A 26,364-nucleotide genomic window follows, 5' to 3' on the forward strand; every position below is an offset into this window, starting at 1 on the left:
CAGACCGCATCCTCCTTCCTGGACGCCGTCAGCCTGTGGTCAACGAGATCTACCTCTCTGATAAGTTTTCTTTAGAAACAACAAATCGGAACTTGAAGACAGAATGTGTATTATTGCAATCATTACAGCCAGTCTGTGGTGATCTGCATTGCCACGTTATCAACACCATAAACTAAGAAAAGTGCATGCCCTTCAGAAAAATGGGTCCCTCTGTCTGATCACTACACTCTACAAATAACACACTCTTTCATAAAACAAAATGACGGTGGCAATATACTAGGTCTCAGCTGAATAAAGCAAAAGGAAAGACCATTAAGAGCCATAAGGAAATGCATCTCATAATTAACAGTTAATGTTTACGATAAATTTTAATCGAGTAAAATTAATAGGACCACTTAAGAAAAGTGAAGGAGCGGAAAACAAAAAACTCTATATGAGTCAAAGACTCAACTATCCTAACTTGCTTTCACCAATCAGTAATATTCTAGTCCGCCAGGTACTAAGCCAGATGGCTGATGTCGCGTACATCGTCATGTTCCACTTGACCTGATAATCAGGAGGAAGCTGTTTACAGACCAATCTGTGCTTTTAGGCTCAGCACAGCTCGGCCAGCTCTCAATGTGCCCCTTTTAATATTTTATCTACAACTCGTGAGAGATAAGCAAAAATAAGAAAAATAATAATTCCCTTCATAAGCCAAACATAAATGAGTACCAATAACATTTTCATGTATTAAAATGGTCACTTCTAAAGCTTCTTCCTTCAAGACACCCCCCTTGTTTATTCCGCCTCTTCCTCCTAAACACTTCAGCATGGAATCACCCCGATGACCACGGTGCTGCCACCACAAACGCTCCTCTCTGAAGGCGCTGAGCACGGTGGTATTCTTGAACAGAATCCCTTGAACGCCCTGGTGAGCAGCAGCCCACCCCACTTGGCCTGCACATGGAGGCCAGCCCACCGCTCCTGGCTGGAGTGCTGGGATTACCATGGAAACCGTTTCCACTGGACCATGCCGCCTGCAAACCATCACTTACTGTGCCCGGCATATGACTCCTCTCATTCTTCCCATTCTGAGAGCTGCCATTCTTGAGTTTCTTTTTTTTTTTGGCTGTTTCTTTGTGCTCTTTCTGTTTGTTTTGCACTTCAATGAGAACAGAAATAAAGCTGTTTTTCACTTCCTTTTCAAACTCCAGTTCATCTCGCAAGGCCAACTGCTGCACCAGCTCTTCAGAGTATTCCTTAATGGCAGTCTCGATTTCTTCCAGGAGCTCATTTAACTCAGATACTGAGAGCCTTTTTACTCCTGTGACCAAGAGCAAAGCACAGCAGATACTAAGACAAACACGTTTCAAGGGAGGATCAGAGGGTGTTTCATGCTACAGAGCAACACCATATTCTAGGCAATTAACTGGTTTGTGATCTCGGAAGCCTAAACCTTCTGGTGGGCAGGTCCACGTGGGGGTGGGTGGGTACGGTTACTTCTCAAATGGCTGAGAAGTGTAACAATTATTTTACTTGTCTAAAGCAATCATCCCACAAATAATACTTCGGTCAAGGCTTTCAAAACTATACAAAGAAAAAAACAAACACGGGGAAGAGCAGACAGTACAGAGACTACCTGCTGACAAAAGACAGCAGGCAGTTTAACAGAGTTCTGGTGCACATCTGGAGAGAGAAGTCCTCTCGAAAGAATTAAACTAAATGCATATTTAATCACGGAGCCCAAAGCATGAGTTTTCGGACTGTGAGGATGACAAGGAAGACTGTGCACTGTAAGCCCCGCTCAGTTTTTCTCAGCCTTCCCTCAAGGGAGAGGCCGGACATCACCCAATTCCTCACCCCCGTACCTCGGAAAGTGACTGTTTGGAGGAGGATCTTCAAAGAGAGAACGGAGTTAAAATGGGGTCACAAGGGTGGGCCCAGATCCAGTGTGACCCATGGCCCTTACGGAATGAGACGAGGGCCCAGATGCACACAGAGGAAAGTCCATGTGAGGACAGAGAGAAGACAGCCGTCTGCAGGCCAAGGAGAGAGGCCTCAGGAGAACCCAGCCCTGCCGACACCTGGGTCCCAGGCTTCTCGCCTCCAGAACTGCGAGGAGACGGGTGTCTCTTGTTTAAGCCGCCCAGCCTGCGCACTTCGTCACAGCAGCCCGAGCTGACTAATGCAGGGTTCAGAGGTGAATGTGACAGAGTGCCTGATCCAAACGTGTCCCCAGTGTCACTGGATGGTGGGGAAGGGCATGCAAGCCAGCCAGGGAGAATCAAAGACTTCTGGTGACAGGCACACTAGATGCTTGAGACAGATAAAAAAGCACAAAGAGCACTGATTTAAGTAAGGTTCCTTACTCTCTTCGTAACTGCTCGTACTAGACCTCTTAAGAGTCTGAATCTCCTGGGAAAGCATCGAAAGCCGATCTGACTGCGTGGGCGTTTCATCGTCATCCGGGTCAGGGGATTCCTGCATCATTTCTTCAATTTCTTCAATAACCTTCCAAAACATACACACCACTGTTAATCACATGCATGTGGAAAGCGGCCCGCCTGGGACACAGCATTCACGAGGCAGCCAGAGCCGGAGCACACCGGATTCTCCATTAATCGACAGTGTGCGGAGAGCATGCTCTAAGTGATCAAATCTGGACCGTAAGAGTGAACAGTTTATCCAAAAGAATTTACAATATACTGAATACAAACTTAAATAGAATGGGATTCAATACGGCCGCCATGATTCAGCAGGCCCTATCAGATCTCACAACTGAGAAACGGTGCTCTAAACACACGTGTGATCTACTTCAGACGTGCCGAACCAGACCACAGTTACAGTTACACAGAAGGACAGAAAATTTATACCCAAGCAAGTGCTCGGTGTGAAGCCATTTAGTCAAACTGACATAAAATTTAGAAAATATAACAATTAAAAAGTTACATATAAAGCAAGAAATTACCTCAATGGCAGCAAAATTCTCTTTTAACAGCAGAAAAAATTCCATATATTAGTTCAATGGAAGATTAAGGGCTATTCAAAAATTACTCAAAATATGGAAGCTTACAAAAAGTCGCACGAAAGTAGTAAAATTTCAGAAATACATCTGCCTTTGTTTAAACAATGACCCAGTGTCATATGCAATGTTGCTCAAATTTGACAACAGCATCTTGCCCTGGTCCAGATTCCGAAAGTTGAGAAGGATATAGAACTCAGAGAAAACTTAAGGAAAACCAGAAAAATTACAGTAGTTAGAAAATCAGACCTTAGTTAAAAAAAAAAAAAAAACCCTATTAGAAAAAATACAATGTGAGTCAGCAAGCTTAACATGTGACACTTACAATGAGGAAAAACAAAAGTAAACCCGAAGGAGGTAGGGATTATGTCAATTAGCAATACGATCTTCCAGGCACTGAAGCACAGGACAATGAGGCACCTGACCCAGGCCATGCAATCGCTTCTCTAAGTCTTAAAAGCAGGAACAGCTCATGGTAGTCAGGCCATCTACTGAGGAGACAATGCTCTCTCAGGGTCCCACATTCCCCTGGAATATCTCCCTCACCCCCGCTCAGCCTTCTAAGCTATTATCTTGCTTTGTAAGCACCTCGCTCTCCCCAGGCCCAGAACAATCCAACTTCAAGTATAACTAAGGAGCACCAAAATGACACGTTGTAAAGGGCACCCCTCCCAACCTGACCACCATATATCTCTTCACTGACCTCATTCTCCAGCCTAAAAATACAGTGCGGTAGAAGGGACAGGCCACCCAGCCATGAACTAGAGTTCTATTTCAGGGAGCAATTCTTGCATCCCATTTGGGCAACACAACAGAAGCGGGAAGAACATTCAGAAAACGAGGAAGCTGATTCAACTGGCTTTGCATGAACAGAGGGTTGGCATTACCAGAGCATTCCACAGGAATAATGCTCACTTCTTCCTACAGTACATATCACAATATGTACATCCTAATAAGCACTAATGATTTTTGCATAGGTTTCAGAGAAACTAGGTAATTTCTACACAAATATAGTATAGAGGGCCCATGTCTGGCTAAATCTAAAGAAATAATAAAAGTCACAATGTTTTTTCTGACTTTCCTGTAACACTCCCCAAGTACCTCGCTGTACTGTTCTAGCAATGCTGATCACTGTGTATACCAGAAAATCTTTCCAGCTAGCACAATCCCGCCTGCTTCAGGTGACATCCTTTCTTCCCCTCCCAGTGGAGGAGCCGACTGTTGAGCCTACATAAGCAGGAAGTAGTGGGAAGACAAGCGGACTTCCACAACCCACCACTTAACTGCCACAGGAAGAAATTGTTTCTCAGCCCAAGCTCCCTTTTCCTTCCACTGGTGAGTTTCTCCCTTGTACCTGATCTGCAGTGAAGAGGGGCTCCTCATTCACACAGGAGACGATGATCGAGTGCATGTCCAGCTGTTCTCTCAACTCCTCCTCATCTGATGTATCGAAGAGCAAGCTGTCACTTACCTAAAAACAAAACAACCCGCTATTATAAGCAGGACCTTCTGATCACAGCAAGTCAAAGTGTCTTTGGGGAAAGCACCGGCTGAGCACTCTCCGAACAGAGGGAGAAATGATCACAGTTGCTCTGTAAAGCGAAGTGCTCTGTGATGTGCTTTACGTAGTCGCCTCCAACAGAAACAAGAGGAATGCACAGAGTCTGGCACAAATAACACCCCTGTTTTATGAGCTGGTAATCTATACCACATCTTTAATTACAAAATCATCAGCATGTAATTCTGTAACAACAACATCATACTCAAGTGCGCCATATGACATTGTAGCAGAAATGTTCACATTGCTGTCCCTCTCATGTGAGACACTAACGTACCCCACCAATCAGACTCAATGCCGTTACTCCTGCTGGACCCTGCAGAATAAATACGACATTGCTACAGGGCTGCAAGCATCTTACAGACACACACTCAGCTGTTCTCTCCATGGGAAGGGTGCCAACAAGCTGACCGATAAATACAAAAATACCGGGATAGGGCGTTGGGTAGAAGTTGTAGGGAATTATGGCAAAGCGGGGAGAGGTAATGGGCAAGGTAGGAGGCAAATGTCACATAGTCAACAATCTAATAGTAAGATTGGCATATACAAAAATTCCACAGAAAACATGAAGTTAGTTATTTGCAAACTAACTTCTAACAATTTAAGTAAAACAGAAGTAATGACCTCCCTGGCAGACAGGAACATTAGGGTCACACTTAGCCCTTTCAGTTGAACATTTCTTCCAAAAGATAGTCTCTCTGTGTTGTAAAACATGTTCAAACCTAATTGCACTGGAGATTTTCCATAGCTCCATTTTCCACACTGCTCTGTGCCCTAGGAGGCTGACCTTTATGGACAACAGCAGAGGATGCCCTTGACTTCTTTCTGGCCTCCAGCTGGGTTCAGCACTGCTGGGAGACACTGGCAGGAGGCTGGAAGGTGGGAGGGTGAGGGCTGGGCCTGTATTCCGCCGTCTCCTCCACAGCTACTCTCTCCAGGTTCTGGTGACCTCTTTCCTCCTTTCTCTCGTTACGCCAAGTGGCGCAAGTACTGCTTGCTACTGCCGGCCCCAGGGTATCACACCAGGCCTCGGTGGTGTCCCCTAAATCTGTCCACACCGATATAAACAGCCCCTTTAACAATGACTTAGAGTTTAGTACTAGTACTCATTGTAAAAACCTTACCTGGAAAACTCAGCAGATTAAAACGCACTGCACAACAGGTAATGTGACGTGACTGTTTGGACGATGAAAGAACCGTAATTAGAACTCGGTTCCTCAGGAAGCAGCAGGACACACTGAGTTCCCAAAGGACACGCAGGCAGCAATGAACCATATAAGAAGTAACCATGTATTTCTAATGCACAGCAAATAATCGGAAAAACTGTATTTGACCTGGGAAATTATTTTATTTACCAACGCAAAGGATATACATAAAATTGAGGACACACGACTGAATATTATAGGTTCCTATGTCCTCCCACAGGATCGTGGGAAGTTTAACGGTGAGCACAGCCCACAGAGGAAGAAGCAAGGTGAGACGTGTGAAGGGACACCAGTGTGCTGGCTTCAGTGACCTCAGCCTGGGGAAGGGGCCGCATCAGCACACCGGAGTCTACCTGCTCCCGCCTGCGGCACCTCCACGCCCACGCCACCTCCACGCTGCACCTCAGTGAGATGGCGCATCCCCTCATTCTACTTCTCAGTGCACCATCAGCCTAAGAAGGCCTGGCCCCGGCCCTGCACACACCATCACGAAATTCCCGAACACCATGCAAGACAAGGAACCTAAAATCTTCCTGACAGGAAAAAAAAAAACCCATCACATTAAAAGGACCAGGAATCAAAATGTCACTTGCATTTTCAACAGCAACAACAGAAAGTAGAAAACAATCAATATATTAATAATTTCATTTCAATTAATTGCACCCTAGAATCCTAGCTAAACTAACGACTTGGTGGGGACTTAGAATAAAGACATTTTTCAGACATTCAAGTTCTCAAAAAATTTACCTCTCATGTGCCCTTCTCAGAAAGCTACTGCGGGATATGTTCCATTAAAACCGGGAGGGGAATGAAAAAGAAAGAAGATGTGGGATCTAGTACGTGGAAGAGGTGAAGGGAATACTCGTAATGACAGCGAGGATCCCAGAATGACGGCTGTGAGCCAAACTGGACAGCCACCGCTCGGGTGAGAACTGTTAACTGCAGAGGGCGTCAAGAGAAGCAGCGAGAAAAAGAAAGGTACAGCGCAGGAGAGACTGACAGATTATCTGGTGCACTTCAATCACTAAAATGAGTTTTAGGGCTCTGTTGAAGCTGAATTAGTGATCTAATGATAACGTAGTCACAAAAGGCAATTATTACTACCATGAGAAAAAGTTACAAGTGACAATTTAATCATAATGCAATAAAATGGGTCAACTGTGAATATTTAAGCAATCAATATAAATGATGAAGATTAAATTAGCTAAATATTTTGACATGATTATACTGGAAAGATAGGGGAAAGGGAAGTTTTTGTGAGGGTGACAGTGTTGGGGTTGGAGGGAGGACTATGAGAGAGCTAAACCTTCTATCCTCTGGGCAGAATAAGTGGATAAAGTCTAAAATTGAAAAGTAAAATCCAGTAAAATGATATGTTATCTGTTAAAAAAAAAAAAAAAACAGGTGAAGCGGTTGAAAGTGGTTGCCCCTGGTAAGTAGAAACCAAAGACAGGATAAGTGGGGCAAGGCCTCTTTTTCATGGTAAGTCCTACGGTTCTAGTATACTTTTTTTAAAGTATGGCAGTTATGCTTTTACTAAGAAAGGAGAAAGGTCAAGAGATTAGGCTCTTGATGGGAGAGGACATTTGATTTCAACACTGAAGAAGCAGAGAAGAAAAATTCCACAATGCGACCATGATGGTGTATGGATGACGTGGAGTAGACCAAACACTAACTTCACTGATCCTTAAACTTCAACAGCCCCCCTCACTCTTCTGTGTTGCAACGTGAAGGCCACAGTTTTGTTTTATTTTTCCCCTCAAAGACAAGTTGTCCCTTACAAAAAGCTTTAATTTGAAAATTACTCCCAAGTAAGATGTTATCATCTTCTTGCCGTTTCTACTTTTAGAGATATAAAGGTTCATAAACAAAGCTCAAGTCCTTGAAGAAAAGCTCATGGTAGGAGGAAGGAGATGCCACAGGTCGTGTCCCTAAGGCAAGTGACTGAGAAGCACTCTAGACAGAAGCATGGTCAAGAAAGGCCCTGGATTGGGAAGCGGTTTACAGCTACTGTCAAAACACATGGGTGACACCAGTAAGCCATAAGTTTCCATGACGACAGAAACAATGATCCCAGATCCTCATTCCGGGGAGGGAGCCAAGCCCATTCCATACAGAGAGGGCGTATGTAAGGGCTGGAATCCCTTTCAGGCTTTGAAAACGAACCTTGGCTGTCGTGGGTATCATTCACCCTCCCATTCGGCATCCCTGCGCCTTCCCTTTGCCAAGCATTCCAAACATCCCTCCTTCCTGTGCCAGGGTCAGACACACAGGGGTGATGCTCTCTCCCTCTACGGAAACAGAGCTGCCTCACATGGAAAAAAACGTGCCCGTGTTAGATTCTGGACTGCACTAGATGCCTTAAGGACCAATCAAATTTCATCCCTCATTGTCAAAGTAATTCCCTATAGGCCCTGTTTTACATTTGGGATAATCCAAAGAATGCTTCCAAAAGGTAAACACACACCTGTCTCAGTCGAGACTGCTGTCACTAAAGAGACAGATACAAACATACCTACCAGGAAGTCTAATCCAAGGACAGACCCAGAAACACATGGTTAATAAGAGAACACAGCAGTGATCTGAGACAGGACAGAGGGCTGTGGGGTCTGGCACCCAGGAGACAGTGGGGCTAAATTCTATGGAACATACAATTCAGTGAGGTTTTCACACCCGAGGGTAACGGACTCCCACAGCGAGGAGCACATGCTCCTTCCCCGCGAGGATTTAGGCCAGGGCTGAACTACCATCTGTCAGACAGGCTGTAGATGGGGAGTCCCCCCAAGTGCGAGGTTGGATTAAGTGTCCTTTAAAGTCCCTTCCAACTCTAGAACTGTCTAATTCCATGAGATCAGCAAACGCTAAAACAGTAATAGGAAGCTTCAAAGAGGAAGGGAAACTTGAACGAAGTCCAAAATGATAGCTGGGATCTAAGTAAACAAAAGACAGAGGATAAGATATTTTGTGGCATTCCTTTTCATCACATGTAGCTCAGGTCAGTCTGCAAAACAGCTTAACTGGGTTAATAATTAGAACAAACAGTGCAAATTCTGCATCTACTAGACTACTGGGAAATAGTCAGAATTCTGTATTTTACTAGAAAATAATGGCGCCATTCTTTTCTGAATCATATTTAAGAAAATCATTTTCGCAAAACATTAACAATGCTATTTAGGATACTGACAGGCCTACTGCATTAAACTCCCAGTAATTATGCAAATACACTAATGAAATATAGAGCATGCCAAAAGATCTGCCATGAGCTTACACTGCTATTTGAGGAGGAACTTACAACAGTCAGGCCCTGAGACTGACATAATCTGGCCACGTTCTTCGTCAGCTTTAAACAACAGTGCAATTTTCCACTTAAAGCAATTCTCTTCCCTGTTCTGTCCCCCTTGCTATCCCATTACTTGTGCTCATCTTCCTTACTCAAGGCATCTTCACTTTACAACACCAAGACAAACAGAGCAGCCTCAGTTGGCCAAGAACACATTTATAAGTCAAGACCTAAAATGTCTTTTAAAAGTTCCCTAACATTTACACTAATACAGTTGATGGGCAACATGCTATATCCAGCAAGTCATAAACTCAGCTGCTATTCCAGTACCCCCAATACAGACACATGCCACATAACAACATTTGGGTCAACAACTAACCGCATATACCACAGTGGTCCCCTAAGATTATAATGCAGCTGAAAAACTACTGCCTAGTGACACCTGGCGCACTACATTACTCAGGTGGTCGTTGTGACGTGAACAAACCTACTGTGCTGCCGGTCATAGAAAAGTACAGTGCTACAATTATGCACAGTACATAACATCTGATTGTGATAACAAAAAAGTGACAATACTGGTTTACATTTTTACTACAGCATACTGTTTACCATCCTTTCATCTGTAAATGTTTTACAGAGTACATCCTTTCACCTGTAAATGTTTGCTGTAAATCAGTGTGCTGTTGTTGGGACCCATCTGTCTGGTTTCAGAAGCTGCAACCCCCCCATGGCTAAGGCTGAGTGAGAGACCTTGGGACCCCAAGCCACTAAGGAGACAAAGCTTATCTCCCCGGCAGGGGCGCCGATTCTGCCCCCTTTCCTTCACCCTGCCTGGCCCCCAGTGGATGACCAGATGCCAATGACATGACAGGTAAGACTCCTCAAAGGAGAGATGACCTAGGACAAGCATAGTCATGAGGGAGCCCTCAGAAAAGGACTTGGGGAGCTATAAAAAAAGGAGGTGATGGACCCTCACCCCTCAGCTTTGACATAGCCTGAGTCCTCATTCTCTTCAAGAAGTTTCCTAATCTCTTGGCTGCCCTACTTCCCCAGCCTGACTTAAGCACAAAACAATGCTGGTGGTGGGTGGGGCCCTATGCTGGAAATGGCAGGTTCCCCAGGGTGATCGGGCCTGAGAAAGAATATATAAAATCCTGTGAAACCTGCTTTGCTAATACCCTCATTTTAAATGATAAGGGTCCAATATGAAATGAGTTTATTTCCCCAAAGTTTTATGGTCCTTTTGCTATCTGACCCTGACTCAGAACAAGCCCTCATAGTTCTTTGAATGTATATTGTTTGATCATTACTGCCTGACAATGATTGACAGCTTTACTTAAATGCCCTGTATTCCCATGCAAATGAACCCAATAAAAGTCCCTTAAGGAACAGGCTCCTGGCCCTTCTCCTTTAAGAGATCGGCGCCTTTCCTCCCCAGGCAGACCCTGTCTTGGCAGACTTATTCTTAGCCTCCAGCATGGAGGAGGTGCCTACAGGCAGAGGCTTCCCACATGCCACGTTTTATTTACTGTGTGTCTTGGTTGCCTCGTGTTCTCTTGCACTTGATTTAGTCTCCTGTTGTTTTGTGAACGTGCTGTATAGGCTTGTAGCCTAGGAGTAACAAACAGGCCCTGCTACACGGCCTACACCACCAGGTCTGTGTGAGTGTGCTCTGTGACGTTCACACGACAAGGAAATGGCTAAAAACACATTCCTGAGAACGTATCCCCATCGCTAAGCAGCACATGATTGTACTGGGTCCAGAAAAATAACGCCTTTTTTACTACATAAAAACCTTTTATTACGAAATCATCAGCGTGTGATTCTGTCACATAACAGTATCACACTCAAGCACACCATACGACATTTTAGGTGAAATGTTCAAATGGCTGTTCATCTCAAGTGAGACATCCACATGCCCTACCAACCACACTCAACGGCATTACTTCTGCCACACCCTGTATATTAAGCCAAAGGCTAAGATTCTCACCGACTGTTCTCGGCATATCAAAACTGTGTTATTTAACATGGGAAAGAAAATGCTGGTTACTGATGCTCATATACAGGTGACGAAAATTTAGCTAAACGTGAAAAAGCGAGTGTGTGCTGGGGAAGGCCTGGAGGAATGTGCTGGAAAACGGACCATGGCAAGCAGCAGAGGGCCAGCCCAACTGCTGCAAGCCTGGAAGTAAGGGGCGACTCACGAATTCTGCTTTGTCAGGAATACTCCTTTCTAGTCCATTATCAGAATCAGCAGCTGAGAAACGACTGCCTGGATCCCTGACTTACCCCTTTTTCTGCGAGGTTCAGAGTGAGCAAGTGCAAGGTCCTGGTGTGGGACGACTTCCAGTCCACGGGCATCACATTCCCATAGTTGTCCGTCAGGGCGTTCCAAATCCTGCACAGGAAGAAAACCACAGTCAGTGAAAGGGAACAGTCCAGCTGTCTGCTACCCAGTAAATACCCAGTACGGTAGTGAAAGGAAAACATCGAAGAAAAAGAAACATCAACAAAGTGGAGCCCCCTTTAGGGGAAATGACCATCCTAGAATGAGGCTGCCAAGAGGCCCCGTGGGCAGGTGAAGTGAAGTGGGAAGCTCCTCCACGCTGACAACTGACCCTTTCCACTGATACTGTGTGCCAGGCACTACTCTACACAATTCATATGCTTACTCATTTAATTCTCAAAAACAATGTTACGAAGAGCCATTACTATCCTCACTTTCCATACAAGGAAGCTGAAGCACGACGGGGAAGTTAAGTTATGTTTCCAGAGCCAACCTAGTAGCAGATACACTGGGCTTTACACTTAATTTTCTTCTACAAGTCCCGAACATCTAGAGCATTTCACAGAGTAAATAATTTGACTAAAGATTTGGTATCCTTTTGGGAAAAATGGTTCAGTCGCAATGTGAGATCGAGGTTTAATATCTAATTTGTAACGTAATACATTAAGGACTACAACCGACAACATGAAAGGGGAAAGGAGGAAGTTCACATTCCAGTGCACACAGCTGCACCCAATGCAGTTACACCACCTGATTGTCAAGCAACATTTTGATGAGGCAATGGAGCACGTGACGAAATTCAGGCAACATACACTCTGGTCTTCTTTCTTCCTCAGACAATGAGTCCTTGGTCATGTCCTTTAATCCCCCCATGTGTTAGCCTCCCTTCTATAAAATGAGAGGCTTGGACAAGGAAAATAGACATCCCTCCCAGTTCTATTATTCTAAGCATTAATTTCAATGAATTCAATTGAGGATATCCCCAAAGCACACCACTATAAGAACAGCAAACTCCAATTTCACGACCAAAATGCAGGCTTCAGTACCAAGGTAAATAACCAGCATAATAAAATACAACAATGTATGTAAAAAAAAATTGAATTCAAAGATATAAATGACATGAAACTTAGCTGAAGTAAAACTAAACACTACACAAATAGGCTACTTAATAGCTAGAGATACACACACACGTCATAAAGAAAAAACACCCTAAATTTTGTAAGGTATCTAATTGTGAATAAGCCGTCACATAATCAGGTGGGGTTTATTCTCAAGTGTGTGAGCCATTAGGATACAAAAGCAAGACCACTAGCCTCAAAATAAAGAAGCAACATACTTGGTTTAATGCATTGGGATTTGTTGCTAAAGAGATGAAGCAATGGGACTACACTGCCAAGAACATAAAATCCCAGCATGATGTCTGGCTTTGGAACACACATGAGCCTGAGTGAAAATGCAAACCCAAAGGCTCTAGAAAACTGGCTCACTTACCCACCAAATCTCCCATATGCTTGGTTCATGCCTATTCCCCTCTCTGTTGGTATCATAATTTCCTCTAATGCCAATACGCTCAAATTGGAGGCAACCCTCTGGACTATTAAATGCGCTGGTTTAAGGCCCATATCTTCCTAGGTAAAAGATTTCCAAATACTGAATCACTTACTACATATCTAATCCTGGTGGGGAATTCAGGTAGGATATTCTAGGAAGTGAAGGCAGTCCAGAGTTCTGGGGACTGCTTTTTTGCCCCTTCTTATATGAGGCTGTAATAAAAGGACAAGTGGAGTGGAATACTCCACCCAGAAAAAGTAACTGAGACTGAATTTGATCTTTCAAGAAAGAGAAGGATAACCAACAGCCCTCTATCTCCAACAAGGTCAGAAGAGTTCTAGAATTCTCCAGTAAAGACTTGGATTGCCTTCATCCTTATCATAAAGGATTACAAGCAGTCATAAATAACTGGCAAGACAGCTCTTCTCGGAGGTCAAAGTCCCTTCAACATTAAATCCTACACGATTTTAAATGAGACCCTTCTAAAGTAAAAACTTAGCAGATAAGTACAAGCTCTTTATTTAACCAAAACTAAAACTGGGGCTCAGAGAACTTTAAAGAGCCCGAAGGTAAGGCAGTATCTGAGTGAAAGAATCCTCAGCTCTCTCTGGTGAAAGGAGCAAGAAATGGACTCTTGAGCAATGGAGAGATTGATGCAGTAGAACAGGGACAATGAGGGTGGTGACCAGCCCCCATCCTGGAAAAGACAGAAATTTCTTATGCATTCTCGAATCAAGTCACATATATTACCAACATGTCTTCTACTAAAAACCATGTTCAGGAGTAACAAAAATTTTAAGTTCTTATATCAACCTAAGATTTAAACAAAGGCTAAAATACACTGCTTTCCTGACAGCGCAGGTGAAGCAAAATTAAGGAATTTCAACTACCTGTGTACAAAGTACTAAACTGTTTTGAGAAGTTACTCCTGATAAACCCAAACTCATAATAAATATGATTCAGAGTATATAAATATGCATGATATGCATGTGTGTATACACACACACACACTCTATCTTTTTTTGGAAACAGAATTTCCAAAATGTCACATAATGCCACTGAGTACATACATATCTGTGTGTATAAAATCCCAACATAAATTCTTCCCTCTACACCTGAACACTGTACAGAGATACCAATTAAGAGATAAGTAACATAGACAGTAGGTAGAAAATAGACAGAGGGAAGGGCAAGAATAGTATGGGAAATATAGAATCTAAAGAACTTGTGACACACGGACATAAACTAAAGGGGGGGAATGGTGGGGGGGGAATGGTGGGGGAGGGGTGTGCAGGGTAGAGGGGAATGAAGGGGGGGAATGGGACAACTGTAATGGCATAATCAATAAAATATATATTAAAAAAGGATTTTACAAAGATATAGGCTCCAAGCATAGCTGAGCTCAAACCACTGCTTAGTCACACTTACAGGCACCCATTCCCAACTCCCTCTTCTCAAGCTTCCTACCTTATTCCTGATAAATCTGCCTCACAGAGGAAAGGAGGTCATCAAGCTAGAAGCCCCTTTCTATGCCCATAGATCTTTCTCTGCCTCATGAGATGAGTTTTTCCCTAAACTCTAATTTCTCTATCCCATCAAAGTTCTGAGAACCCGTCCATACCCACGTCCTCAGTATTTATTCCATTAATTTCACCCCCAGCCTCTTCAGAGGCACCTCCCCCTGACATTACAACATGTTTAAGTTTTTTCACTCTCATGTTGGGCTGTTGTTCTTTTAAACCACCTTTTGGGGTAATACAGGATACATAGTCACAACCCCTATCTAACCAAATTATAGTTACAATCCAAAGTGCTTAAATAAAGTTGCCCCAATTCTCATAAAACCCTGTGAATTCCCTATCATTGCACTTAAATAATTCTGTAATAATTACCTGTTTATGCACTGGTCTCCCTACCAGGCTAGGAGAGCCCAGCTATTAACCAGGGCTCTTAGTTTTTGCCTCCGTAGAGGTCTGCGCTGTACCTGGGCTCTCAGGTGAACCCAATAAATTCCTGCACCACAGAACGCTGCTTCAACATTGGTACCTCTGCACGTGCTACATCCTCGAGCTAGAATGCTAAGCCTTTCTTCACCTGCCCAGCAAACCCCCACTCACCACTGGGATCCAGCTTTCACATTTCTTTCTCAAGTCTTTCCTGACTCTCCCCCCTCCCCACCCCACCCCTACTTTTAAGTCTCCTAAATTTTACACATCTATCCATTAGAACATTTGTCACACCCAGACAAATACTTGTTTACAAATCTAGCTCCCACCCTAGGTTGCGCCCTACTTGCAAGGGTCAGTCATCTTGGTATTCCTAGTGCGAAGCAGCCTCTGGCGCTTAACGGACACTTAATACTCGTTAAAAGAATGAATGGCTACACCTGTGCCCGAGGAGGTAACTGCCTCTGACTGCCGGCTCTACAAGGAGATTCCTCGTAATTCAAACCACAGTCGTCTCAAGGCAGGAGAAAAAGGGGACAGAAGTGGAGGTTTAAGGATCCGCAGCAAGGGAGTGAGGGGTTTAAATCGCCCAGCACGCAAATGCCGAAAGCCCCAAGGAGGGAGGCGCGCGAGCGGGGAGGGGCGCGGACTCCAGGGCCATCGGAGACGGAAGGAGGACGCGGGGCGGGGCCTGGGGACCGAGGGCCGGCAGACGGGGCGAGGGGCTAGGGAGGCTCCCGCCCGCTCCCGGCCGGGCCCGCACTCACTCGTCCCCCTGGAGGAGGCTGCCCTCCGTGATGGGCCGCACGACCGCTCTCGGGGGCTCGGCGCCCAGACCCGAGGGGCGGAAACACAGGCTCAGTTTCTCCTCCAAGCTGCGGGCCAGCGCTGCGAAGCCGTCGCCTGCCCCGCCGGGCCCTGCCCCGGCCTCGGGACTCGCGTTACAGTTCTCCTGGTCCTGGAGGGTCCCGGCCGGCTCCTGGAACTCGTAGAAATCCTGCCAGTCCCCGTCCGCCGCCATCGCCGCCCGCAGCAGTCGCGAGCCCCGCCCCGCTCCCTCCTCGGGCCCCGCCCTCGGAACCCTGCCCCGGCCGAGGCCCCGCCCCTCCCGGCGCGGCGGCTGTGGTCAGTCTTGGGCGGATCAGCGTGGGTCTACCCTTTTCCCGAGTCTTCGCGGGATCTTCGTGGATCCCCTCAGAAAGGAAAACTTCATCTGCGTTGAGTCATTTCCTGTAGTGTCTATGATTCCGCAGTAGCTTTCCCTCTTAGCTTTTCTTAGTGGGAACCTGGCCTAGATGTGGCTGAAACAAAGGGCTTCTTTCAACTTTTGACCTCATGTCAGACTATTCTCGAAGTCACTGTACCAGGGTAACCTGCTTCTTTTGCAACTTTCCAACCAGAATAGCAGCCAGAGTTAGTTGGAAATGCTTAAGTGATACCGAAATTCATTCCACAAATACTTAAGGGCTCCCTCGGGAACATACAAAAATGAATAATTATGTAGGTTAATATTTGCAAAGCACTTAGAACAGTGCCTGACAGTAAGTACCCTATCTATACCAGTAATACATAGCTGCTCCTTACAAGGGGCTTACAATGTAGTTGTAGTGATAAGACCAAAGGAAATCGTGTATACGAAATAAAAAGTAGGTATGATTAGGAGTAGAGAGTTACTGATGATTAACGAGTATACAGTTTCAGTTTTGCAAGATGAAAACAGTTCTGGAGAGAGATGGTGGTGATGGTTGCACAAGAATATGAATGTACTTCAACATCAAAAAACTAGAGACCAATATCATCAAAACTGATGATATTGATACTGGTCTCATCAGTATCATCAAAAACCAGAACCATCAAAACTGATGAAAGGTAAAAAAACAGTTTTGATGATATGTCTCATCAGTATCATCAGAACATACCAAAATAAATAAAATGTTAAATATGAAAAAATATGAATGTACTTAATATCTCTGAGCTGTATACTTGAAATGGTTTAAGATGGTAATTATATGTTATGTGTATTTTACCATAGTAAAACAATGGTGGGAAAAGTAAGTGTGATTATAAGGCAGTGTGAGTATGTAAAGACAATAGGTACCTCAGGCTGCTACCAGACAAGGGTCTGCTGCCGGACCGGAGCACGGCACAGAGCAGCCAATCTGTGGGTGAGAACACAGGAGGTAATGCTGAATCTGTCTTCCTGATGCAGGATCCAGGATGGGGCTTCAAGGGGCAACACTTGTAAAATTCACAAGAGTCACTTGTGAGTGGTGTATCCCAGGTTTAAACTTTGTTTCTGGGTCTTGTTAAACAGGATGGTTTGAACTGATCTACAGTTAAAGGAGCTGGTTTGTAAAATATGTGAAAGAGTTATCTTTGGACTGTAGTACTCATACGCTTCATTTAGGAATGGGATGTCTTTGGGTCATGAAGGCTGAGTTTGTGTTTTGAAATATTAATCTGAAGTTAATAACAGAAAATAAGATTTTCTCAGAATGCTTTGTTTGTGTCTTGGAAAGCTATCCTCAAGAATATATGTTAATACCAAAATTTTGTATTTACTATCGTTAATGACTCATTCTATGTTAAACAATATACATCTGTAATTGACCTAAGAAACCGTTGATGAGAAACTTTAAAGGCAACAGTGTTGAAGGGAGCAGATGTTGGGCTCTAGTTGGCATGGAGTTGCCGTGTGTGGTGATGTAACAAGATACTGGGTTGGCCAAAAAGTTCATTTTGGGTTTTTTTGTATGATATTCTTGTAGTGCTTCATTGCCTTTAATTTCATTAAAAACAATTTTCTGCCCTGGCTGGTGTAGCTCAGTGGATTGAGCGCATGCCTGCGAACCAGAGTATCGCAGTTCAATTCCCAGTCAAGGCACATGCTTGGGTTGCAGGCCAGTTCCCAGCAGGGGACACACGAGAGGCAACCATACATTGATTTTTCTCTCCCTCTCTCCTTCCCTTCCCCTCTAAAGCTAAATAAATAAAATCTTAAAAAAAAAAACAATTTTCTTACATTCTATTGTGATAGCTGTCATATCAGTGTGCATTTTTTAAAAACTTAACCAAAATTGGTAAATTTTGTGTAGCCATTTTTAATATTGAAGATGGAAGAAAATATGCAACATTTTGAGCATATTATACTGGTTATTTCAAGAAAGATAAAGACACAACTGAAATGCAAGAAAATATTTGTGCAATGTATGGAGAAGGTGCTGTAACTGATCGAATGTGTAAAAAGTGGTTTGTGAAGTTTCTTGGTACTACTGACATTTTAGCCAAATACTTCTTTGCTGTGAGGCCGTCTCATGCATTGGAAGATGTTTAGCAGCGCCCCAGGCCTCTACCCACTAGAAGCCAGTAGTGAGAGGTAGCTGAAAAACTCAAAATATCCAAATCAATAAAGTTATTGATGAAAATGAAAAATGTGTCTGTTATTATAGAGGGAAAAAGTAACAGACTTTTGGCCCAACCCAACACTTTTAAAGCTCTAGCATCAGAACAGAGCATTTGCCAAGCTGCACTGCCACCCTAGTCCTGACTTCCCTGGAAAAGTATTTCTCCTGTCATCTTCAATCTCTCCAAGAAGCTGCTGCTACTTTCCCAGCTCTTGGTATGTCAGTACAACGTTCTCTGAGAAGTCCTCAGAGTAACTACCTCCCCACTTGGCTGTCTGACAGAGAAATGAACCTCGTTACTCCCCAGTATTTTTCCACCTTGTGTGCTCCCCTAACACACCCACACATGCCTTCTCCACCAATTTTTCATCTGAAAAGCAATTCTTACTCTGAAACAGAGAACCTAACTGTATACATTAAATTCTCTAGAAAACAATGTCTTGAGCTGTAAAGCCAGCGACTGCTGGTGATTTTTTTTCCCCTTTTTACTGTTAAACTTGGAACTATGTTGGCTTTCGGAGAAATGTCATAAATTACTATTTTGCTGAGATTTAAAAACAGCACCAAATCTTTGGTCCCATCATAAAAGTGTGATGGATGAGGGATATTAACTACTGAAAACCACAGGAGACACAAGACGCCAGTTCTACAGGATAAAGGAAGTGGGAGAGGAAGTTCAGTTCAGGTGAAAGTGACAAGGTCACCTTATGCCATGAGGTGCTGTGATTTGGGTTGGCACATGCATTTATCATTCCTACCTCAAAGCTTAGGACTTTGGTATTTGACAAATAGGGACACTTTCTCCTTTGCCAAATACTTGGTTTGATGCTAACAAATCATTTTTATTTGGCAAAATATTTTTTAATTATTTGTTTTCTCTGCTTTGTGATTCAAGTTTGCTTTGTCACAAGCCTCAACTGTCCAGCCCTGGGAACACAATTCCTTGAAAATGTTGATAGGTAAAAAATAAGTCAGAGTTTTCTAAAGCCTCTCACTCCCGATAAAATTTCACTCCTTCATTCAATAGTAACTTTCCCTAATGGAGTAAAAACAGCCAGAATTTAAGAAGCAACAGAAACCATTTCCTGTCTTTAGCACCTGAGACACGTTTTAGGTCACAGAGAACTGAAAAGCTCTCTCCAATTGTCCCCATAAAATGAGTAGAAAAACAATAGCACGTGGAAAGGTTCTTGCATTCCGAACAAAGGAGAGACAGTGATAAGCCTGTATTATTATGAGCAGTGTCCTAACTATGAGTAGTTCATAAAAAGGAATGTGTGTCTGTGAATTGTTTTGAAGATCAATTTGTTTCTAGTTTTGTTTTACATCTAAAAGTGATATTAAAATAGTCTCCTATAAGCAAAGGGCAACATAAGCTAAAGACTTGGCTTTTAACACTCCCTGGAGCAGCCATTGATTTTATGAGTGTTTAATAATAAATGTTAAGTGACCCTGGAAGCAGAGACTCGTTCCCAGTGTAAAAATAACATAAACAATACTTAGTGCTTTGAAATTAAATTCTTTAATCGGAGATCTGCTAAAAGGAAATATGTCAAGTATGTCTTCCAAACATGTCAGAAGTGTGAAGAAGAATGATCAAATTAGTAACTTCTTCAATGTACTTATTGGCAAATAATGATGGTTATAATGCATCAAATTATTTCTCAAAAATAATTTAAAACTTACTTGTAAAATAATATTTTCATTTATATCCTTGGAATTTTTAATTAGGCTTTGAAGTTCTTTGAATCACAGAAAGTTCTCTCGTGGTTGGTAATTATATTATCATATTGCTTGTTTTGACAATTTGCAAATAACTGGTTTGAAAATAAATGATGGGTAAGCACACCACTAGATGCTGTGCATGATTTAAAGCCAGGCATTCACTCATGCAGCTCCATAGCCTTCAGATATTATTCCTTACCCTAGCTCCCTACCTATGTACCTTATCTATCCCCTTCAAATTTTTCTATGCTATTTGTAGCATTACTTATCTACAATTATTTTTAACTACTTTCTACTTTTTCATCTCTCTCTCTCTATTCCTTCATCCTCCTCATTTGTTCCCAATGACTTTCTCCACCCTACAAAATCATGAGCTTGGACTCAAGCCAGACCTCTGTTTAGAACAGCCTGTTCCCGATTACTCCAGTATTGCCACTGTCATTCAGAAAGACATTTGGAACTCTCCTGTACAAACAGTCTTTTCCAGCTAACCCGAGCCTGATCCTAAAGGACAGTCACCACCCATGATCCCCCCACCGTCATCTTACTGTCATTTCCAGTGATGGGGCTGAAGGGGGCCGAGCCCACCCGTGCTAACAGGATGGACACACCGCGTGGGTGCAGGGCTCCATCAGGCCTAGTGCGCGCCGCGGTGGCAGCTCTGTGCTGTTGCTGCCCGTTCTGATGAGGAGAGGCCCCGCTTCCGCCAAGCCTCAGCCCCTTCACTGGAGAACCATGGCTTCTCGCACAGCACAGCCCATGGTGTGTGGCCATCCACAGGCTGCTAATGGGACAAAGTGGTCTCTTGGGAAGGTGGGGAGAAATGCCTCTCAGTCTTCTGTTCCATGCCTGTTACACTCTGGTGTCTTAGTAAATTGTTAAAAACCTCTGGTTTTTCCAATCCTTAGACCTAGGCATTCATAGACATGAATCTGTGGAGCTGGGCCCGGAGCACATTTGAATTATAGGTAGGTCATGGCCCTCAGAAACATCACTTCCCTATCACTCTGGGATTTACTTTAGCACATTTGTCCTGGCTCTGTCTGTTCTTAGGGTGGAGTCTGTTCAAGAAGACACCTCGGAACATCATGCAGAGAGCATCCTGTCGATGCCAGTCGACCAGGCTTGCTGGGATCCCAGCTCAGGCTCAGACTTCGTGCGCCTGGACCACGCATCCAGCTGGTGAAACTACTGTCTATATATCTAACCCTACAAGGGCACAGACCCTTCAGTATTCTTCATGTTTCTCTGATTTTCCCTGATAGTAAGTCTGGGAAAATGAAAGACCCTAACATAGTGAATTTAAGAAAGATTTTAAAGCATAAAATATTCTTTGAAATAAGACTAAAGTTAATATTTATTTTACTCTATTACAACTAAGGGCCATTTCTTAAAATTGAGGCTTTGGAAAGAAAAAAAAAGAAGGAAGGGAGAAAGGAAGAGAGTAAATGTGAACAGATGCATAGAGGCTATTCATTGATTTACTCTCTCAATCACTTAGGGGGACAAAGTGAAGGAGGGAAGGGAGAGAGGGAGGAAGGAAGGAAGGAAGGAAGGAAGGTTTTCTTAATTTTCAATTCTTTTAGCATTTCTCACACCCCCCAAATTTTGAGCAACTATTATAGCTTAATTCATTTGTTACAGATTCTGAATCCAATTCTGATGCTTTAAAATGACTTTTTAAAAAATCTTGACATTCTTATATGTATTCCTCTTCCCATGTATATGTGTATTAAAAGTGTTAGGAGTAAAGATAATCTGAAGTATGAGGGGATATGGACTCTTACAATTCGCTTTGAATAATGTATACAAAAGATAACGTTGGGTAATTTATTTCTTTAGTGAAACGACAGGTATCAGTACTAAGGTACAGTGTTTGAAAGAGGGCTGGAGAGGTGGCTACTGTAGCACATGAGCCACTGGTGCTTCCCCAAAGAGCAGGGCTGTTATGGGGGGAGAAGGGCTGTTTACGAGGAATAGAGGTCGGACAGCTCCCACCTGTGATGATGAGTAGATTGTTGTGGGCTGAAGCAATCGGCAACTTCTCAGGCAAGACCTTGACTGGCCTCGTGGTTGCTCTCCACTTCACCTCTAAGACAAAACAGTACCACCGTTAACATGCAGTCACAGAAACCATCCTCAGACTGCAAGACGGTGACCTGGACTCTTTACAAAGAAGAGGAGTGAGCCCTGGGTGACAGCAGTTACAACCCCCTCCCATCACAGCAATAACTGACATCCATGCTGAACTGGTGAGATTCAAGTGGGTCCGCATTCCTAACTTACACAAAAGCAAGCAACCAAAATGGAAGGCTTCATCAATCACATTTACCAGATTACCTCCTTCCGCGGCACTGAGGATAAAGCAGGAGTCTGCAGTTTTTACGGGTTTGGTAAATAAGGCTTTACTGGAACATATTCATTAGTTCACACATTGCCTTGACTAGTTCACACTACATATGCAGAATTGAGTAGCTTCGACAGAGCCTGTACCACCCACAAAGCCTGAAAGATTTACTATCTAGCTTTCTAGTCCAACCTTGGACCAAAGGGATGGAGCTGTGGGGCCATCACTACACTAAGGAAGTAGTTGCATGTGATACTGAGAAAGAGAACTGTGGACACCCTGTCCAGCCATCCCCTTTTATTACTGGGCCCATAGCATAGTCTCCAGGAGAGAAATGAAGCAAAACAGATCATTGGAAAATGATGGTTCTGTAATGGAAAAAAAGTATCCTCAGGGAAGAAATAGCAGAAAAATATCTTGTTATCATTATTATTTGTATACCAGTTACTGCTGCTTGCTACAAAATTTATCTAGGGCCCAACCTCTATTCACTGGTCAGAGTAAACACTACTTTCTCCAAACTAACAGAAAAGGTAGATCAATGGTTTTTTGATCTTGGGATGGGAAAGTAATTTCTAAAATAAACAAAAAGAAAAAACTGATAGAGAAGAAAAATGACTCATCCTGCAGTATAATACTGAGTAGAAAGTACATATAAAATTTTACAAATTATGAATACATATTCATTCAACACATAATTTCATCTACTAAACCAGCTGAGAGAAGAGCATCAGCTAATGCTGAGCACAATCTGGGGTGTGAGGCAGGCCCCAGAGAAGTCTCCGTGTACTAATGAAAAACTGCTTTCAAGGCAGGGAACCCAGAGTAGAGAGATGAGGGAAGCGGCTGCTCTGACAGAGGAGGAGGGTCAACCTGCTGGGACTAGAGGGCCGAGCATCTGGCCATGACTTCTCCAGCCACAACGGTACCCACAGGGGAGCAGCTTCATGGACCACATTCCACTGGAACCGTGGGCGGGGCTGCCTGGCCAGTGAGAGCAGAGCTGAGTGATTCTGTGGGAAGCAGCTCAGCTCACCAGGCTGTCTCCGCACCACCCTCTGTGCCCTTTGTGCAGGCCTTTGTTGTCCAGATCCCAAGAGGTGTGAAAAAGGAAAAATAGTAAAACCACTTGAGAAGCCATGAATCTCTCATTTTATTATCTGTTATCCCCAGAACAGATACTAGGTTAGAACAATATTTTACACAGAAAAATTTAAAACCTTGATTAGCTCTTTAAAATCTTATCGCAAAGCAGAAATCATGTTGCAAATAAGTAATAGAACTGATTTAAAGTTTAAAACATTAATTTCTTTGTTATAAACCACCGTATACAGAATTAAAAAGCAAACAATAAATTGGGATTATATTTGAAACACAAATAAGAGACAAAAGATGAAAGTCCTTAACATATAAAGATCTTTTACAAATCAGTGGAAAAATAGAGATGGCCCTACAATCAGTGAAGATAATGAATGAGCAAATCGCTAATAAACAAATTAAAAGTTCGGCCTTAATAGTAAAAAGGGAAATACGAATTAAAATGACATATTTAGTGCCTATGAAATTGGAAGATAATGTTTAAATGGTAATATTAAACATATTATTTCTGGTGAAAGTTAAAAGGGAGAAGTACTTTCACTTTGGGACTAAGTATAAATTAGCACAAACTTTCTAGGGGGCAATCTGGCAATACACGCTGTCTCAGGAATTGTCTGGTCACACGTTTGAGACAGGGGAAATTTAATACAGGGATTGATTAGAAAATTGTTAGGAGGCCTGGAGGTAGCAGAGAGGAAGATGATGCTACCTAGAAGTCATTAATCACAGGGAACTAACTCTACCCCTTGGGCTGGAGAAGCAAAAGGCAGAAGGCGGTGCTACCCAGAGTTCACTGGCACCACCAGGGACTGAGCAGAGAGCCCAGAGACGTCCGTCCTCCCGGTTTCTGGGCTGGCTGCTGCTGCTGGCGCCTGTGATCACCTACTGGCTCCCCCGTGTCCTTGTGTGTCCTCGAGGGAGCCAGAAGCAGGGGGTGAAACATGGCTTCTACCAGCAGATAAAGGAGTCTGGGAAATGTAGTTTACAGCTCCCAGAGGAGCATGTAAAAGGGCAAGTATGGGTCTCAGAGCCAAAATATAAAATTCCAGGACATGCATCGGTAACATAAAAATATTTGTACTGTTTCAACAACTTTCCTATAAAACTTTAAGGAAATAAGCAGCGAAATACAGAATAAGATTTATATACAAAGACATCTGTCATGGTGTCGTATTCAGTAATGTTTGCCATGTCTGGTTCTGTTTCCCCTTCTGGCCCCTTTGTGGTTAGGTGAGACCTCGCCACTAGCTTTGACCAATGACTTCAGAAGTGGCCATGTGTCACTTCCAGGATGCATTTAATTGCCACTGTGAATCTCTCCAGAGTTATCTCCTCCCCCTGGCACGACGACCAATGACATTTGAGACGGTGCTGCTCTGTTAGACGTGGTCCCTAGGTGACTATGATGTGCAGAGGTCCTTCGCTAACCCCACACAGGAGTGAAAAATAAATCTCTGTTATTTTAAGCCACTGAGACTTAAGGGTTGTTTGTCATAACATAGACTAGAAAAATAGGACTTACGCACACAGAATGACTTACGAGAGCAGAGAGCTGCAAACAGCCAAAGTGTTCAGTTATACGGGAAAGTGAAATAAATTACTATACATATATATTACAGAATATATTGTTGCCAGTGAAAAGTGATTTTGGCGAATATTGAATAAGATGAGGAAATATTCACCACAGAAAATTAAATTGGAAAGAAGAGAATTTAAAACAATATACAGGGTGGAGCAAAAGTAGGTTTACAGTTGTTTGTATGGAAAACAATACAATAATTCATAATAATACAAGAACAAACTCTTGTTTCACATACTCACAACTGTAAACCTGCTTTTGCCCCATCCTGTGTATTATGAGATTCATACATGAAACTATATGTAAATTGCTTTTTGGAGTAAATGCTCAGTGGTGTTAGTTATTATCATGTAACCAGACACCTGTAAATGTCTTTGTGCTGAGCTCAGCTGACAAGCTGCCCCAGTAATGGGAGACATGTTTTCCATTCTGGCAGAGGGGACCCTAAGCAGTGGGGGTCCCCCGTGGCTGTGGCATCAGCCCATGCTTCAGTCCCTTACTGAACTTCCCTCGTGGTACTGGGACAGGAGAGGCTAGGGACTTTCAGCTAAATGATGCTGTGAACCCCTTGGGCACCCATCCAGCAGCGACTATGAGGTTGCATGTTGCAGGCAGGGATGTAGGAAGTGCCACTGACTCACATCTACCCTCTGGTTTGACCTACAGTCTGTGGCTTATGCTGCAGATGCCACAGTTGCTATCTTGGATCTAGCCTCCCTAGAAGCTGACAGAGGGACCAGGCAGAGCAACCTGGAAGTGTGGGGAATAACACCCTGCAAAGCAAATTTTGATCAACTGGAAATGGAAGCCAGAGGGTAATTCCTCTCCAAACATCCCTGGAATGAAGATGTAATAGCCTCAAACCATCTGTCTGAAGACATCCTGTAAAACTGGGCAGTCAACAGCACTCATCATCAAGATGTAGCCAGCTTCACAACCCACTCTCGCTCCTCCTTCGCCTCCTCCTGCTTCAGAGAATTGCACTTCCCAATAAGTGTTTTAAGGGTTAGCCTCAGGCAGTGTAGTCTAGGGAATGGGCCCACACTCCCACATCTCATGGTTCCAAGTACAAGAGCGATGCTTCTACAGTAGCTCCCGTATTGCCGTCTACCTTGCTGCTGCCCACAGCCATGTCTCCCTCCAACATCACCTCCCCAGTCTCTTTCAGGAAGAAACAGGAGTGAGAACAGGATGCAGACAGAATATACAATGGAGGTGTTAGTGCCGTGATTGCTTAAATCTTAGCAAAGCTGTACGAATTCTGGGTATTTATTTTCAAAATGCAAAGAAAAAAATATAGCAACATTCCATTTCCCAGGAGATGAAGCAGATGCAAGGCTTGCTGACACAAGCATGCATAGCTTTTCTGATGTTTTGCCA

The 26,364-nt window shown here is 43.5% G+C and overlaps 1 protein-coding gene across 4 annotated transcripts in view; it reads right to left on the minus strand.

Moving 5' to 3' along the window:
* The window catches only part of FEZ2 (fasciculation and elongation protein zeta 2), a 39,834-nt gene extending 23,952 nt beyond the window's left edge, over positions 1-15,882 (minus strand). For all 4 annotated transcript variants that reach the window (XR_005085251.2, XR_005085250.2, XR_005085249.2 and 1 more), the window contains exons 1-5: positions 15,599-15,882; positions 11,337-11,445; positions 4,359-4,475; positions 2,352-2,493; positions 1,038-1,306 (exon numbers count right to left, since the gene is read on the minus strand). Coding sequence is in view for 1 of the 4 variants with exons in the window: in XM_037165395.2 (XP_037021290.1) it covers positions 1,038-1,306; positions 2,352-2,493; positions 4,359-4,475; positions 11,337-11,445; positions 15,599-15,852 (891 nt within the window). In the remaining 3 variants the exon portion in view is untranslated. The remainder of the gene's footprint in view (positions 1-1,037; positions 1,307-2,351; positions 2,494-4,358; positions 4,476-11,336; positions 11,446-15,598) is intronic.
* Between the last annotated feature and the right edge of the window lie 10,482 nt (positions 15,883-26,364).

This window comes from Artibeus jamaicensis, unplaced genomic scaffold, assembly GCF_021234435.1.
Source record: "Artibeus jamaicensis isolate MK-2021 breed Jamaican fruit bat unplaced genomic scaffold, CSHL_Jam_final contig_465, whole genome shotgun sequence".
In the NCBI taxonomy this organism is placed as follows: Eukaryota; Metazoa; Chordata; class Mammalia; order Chiroptera; family Phyllostomidae; genus Artibeus; species Artibeus jamaicensis.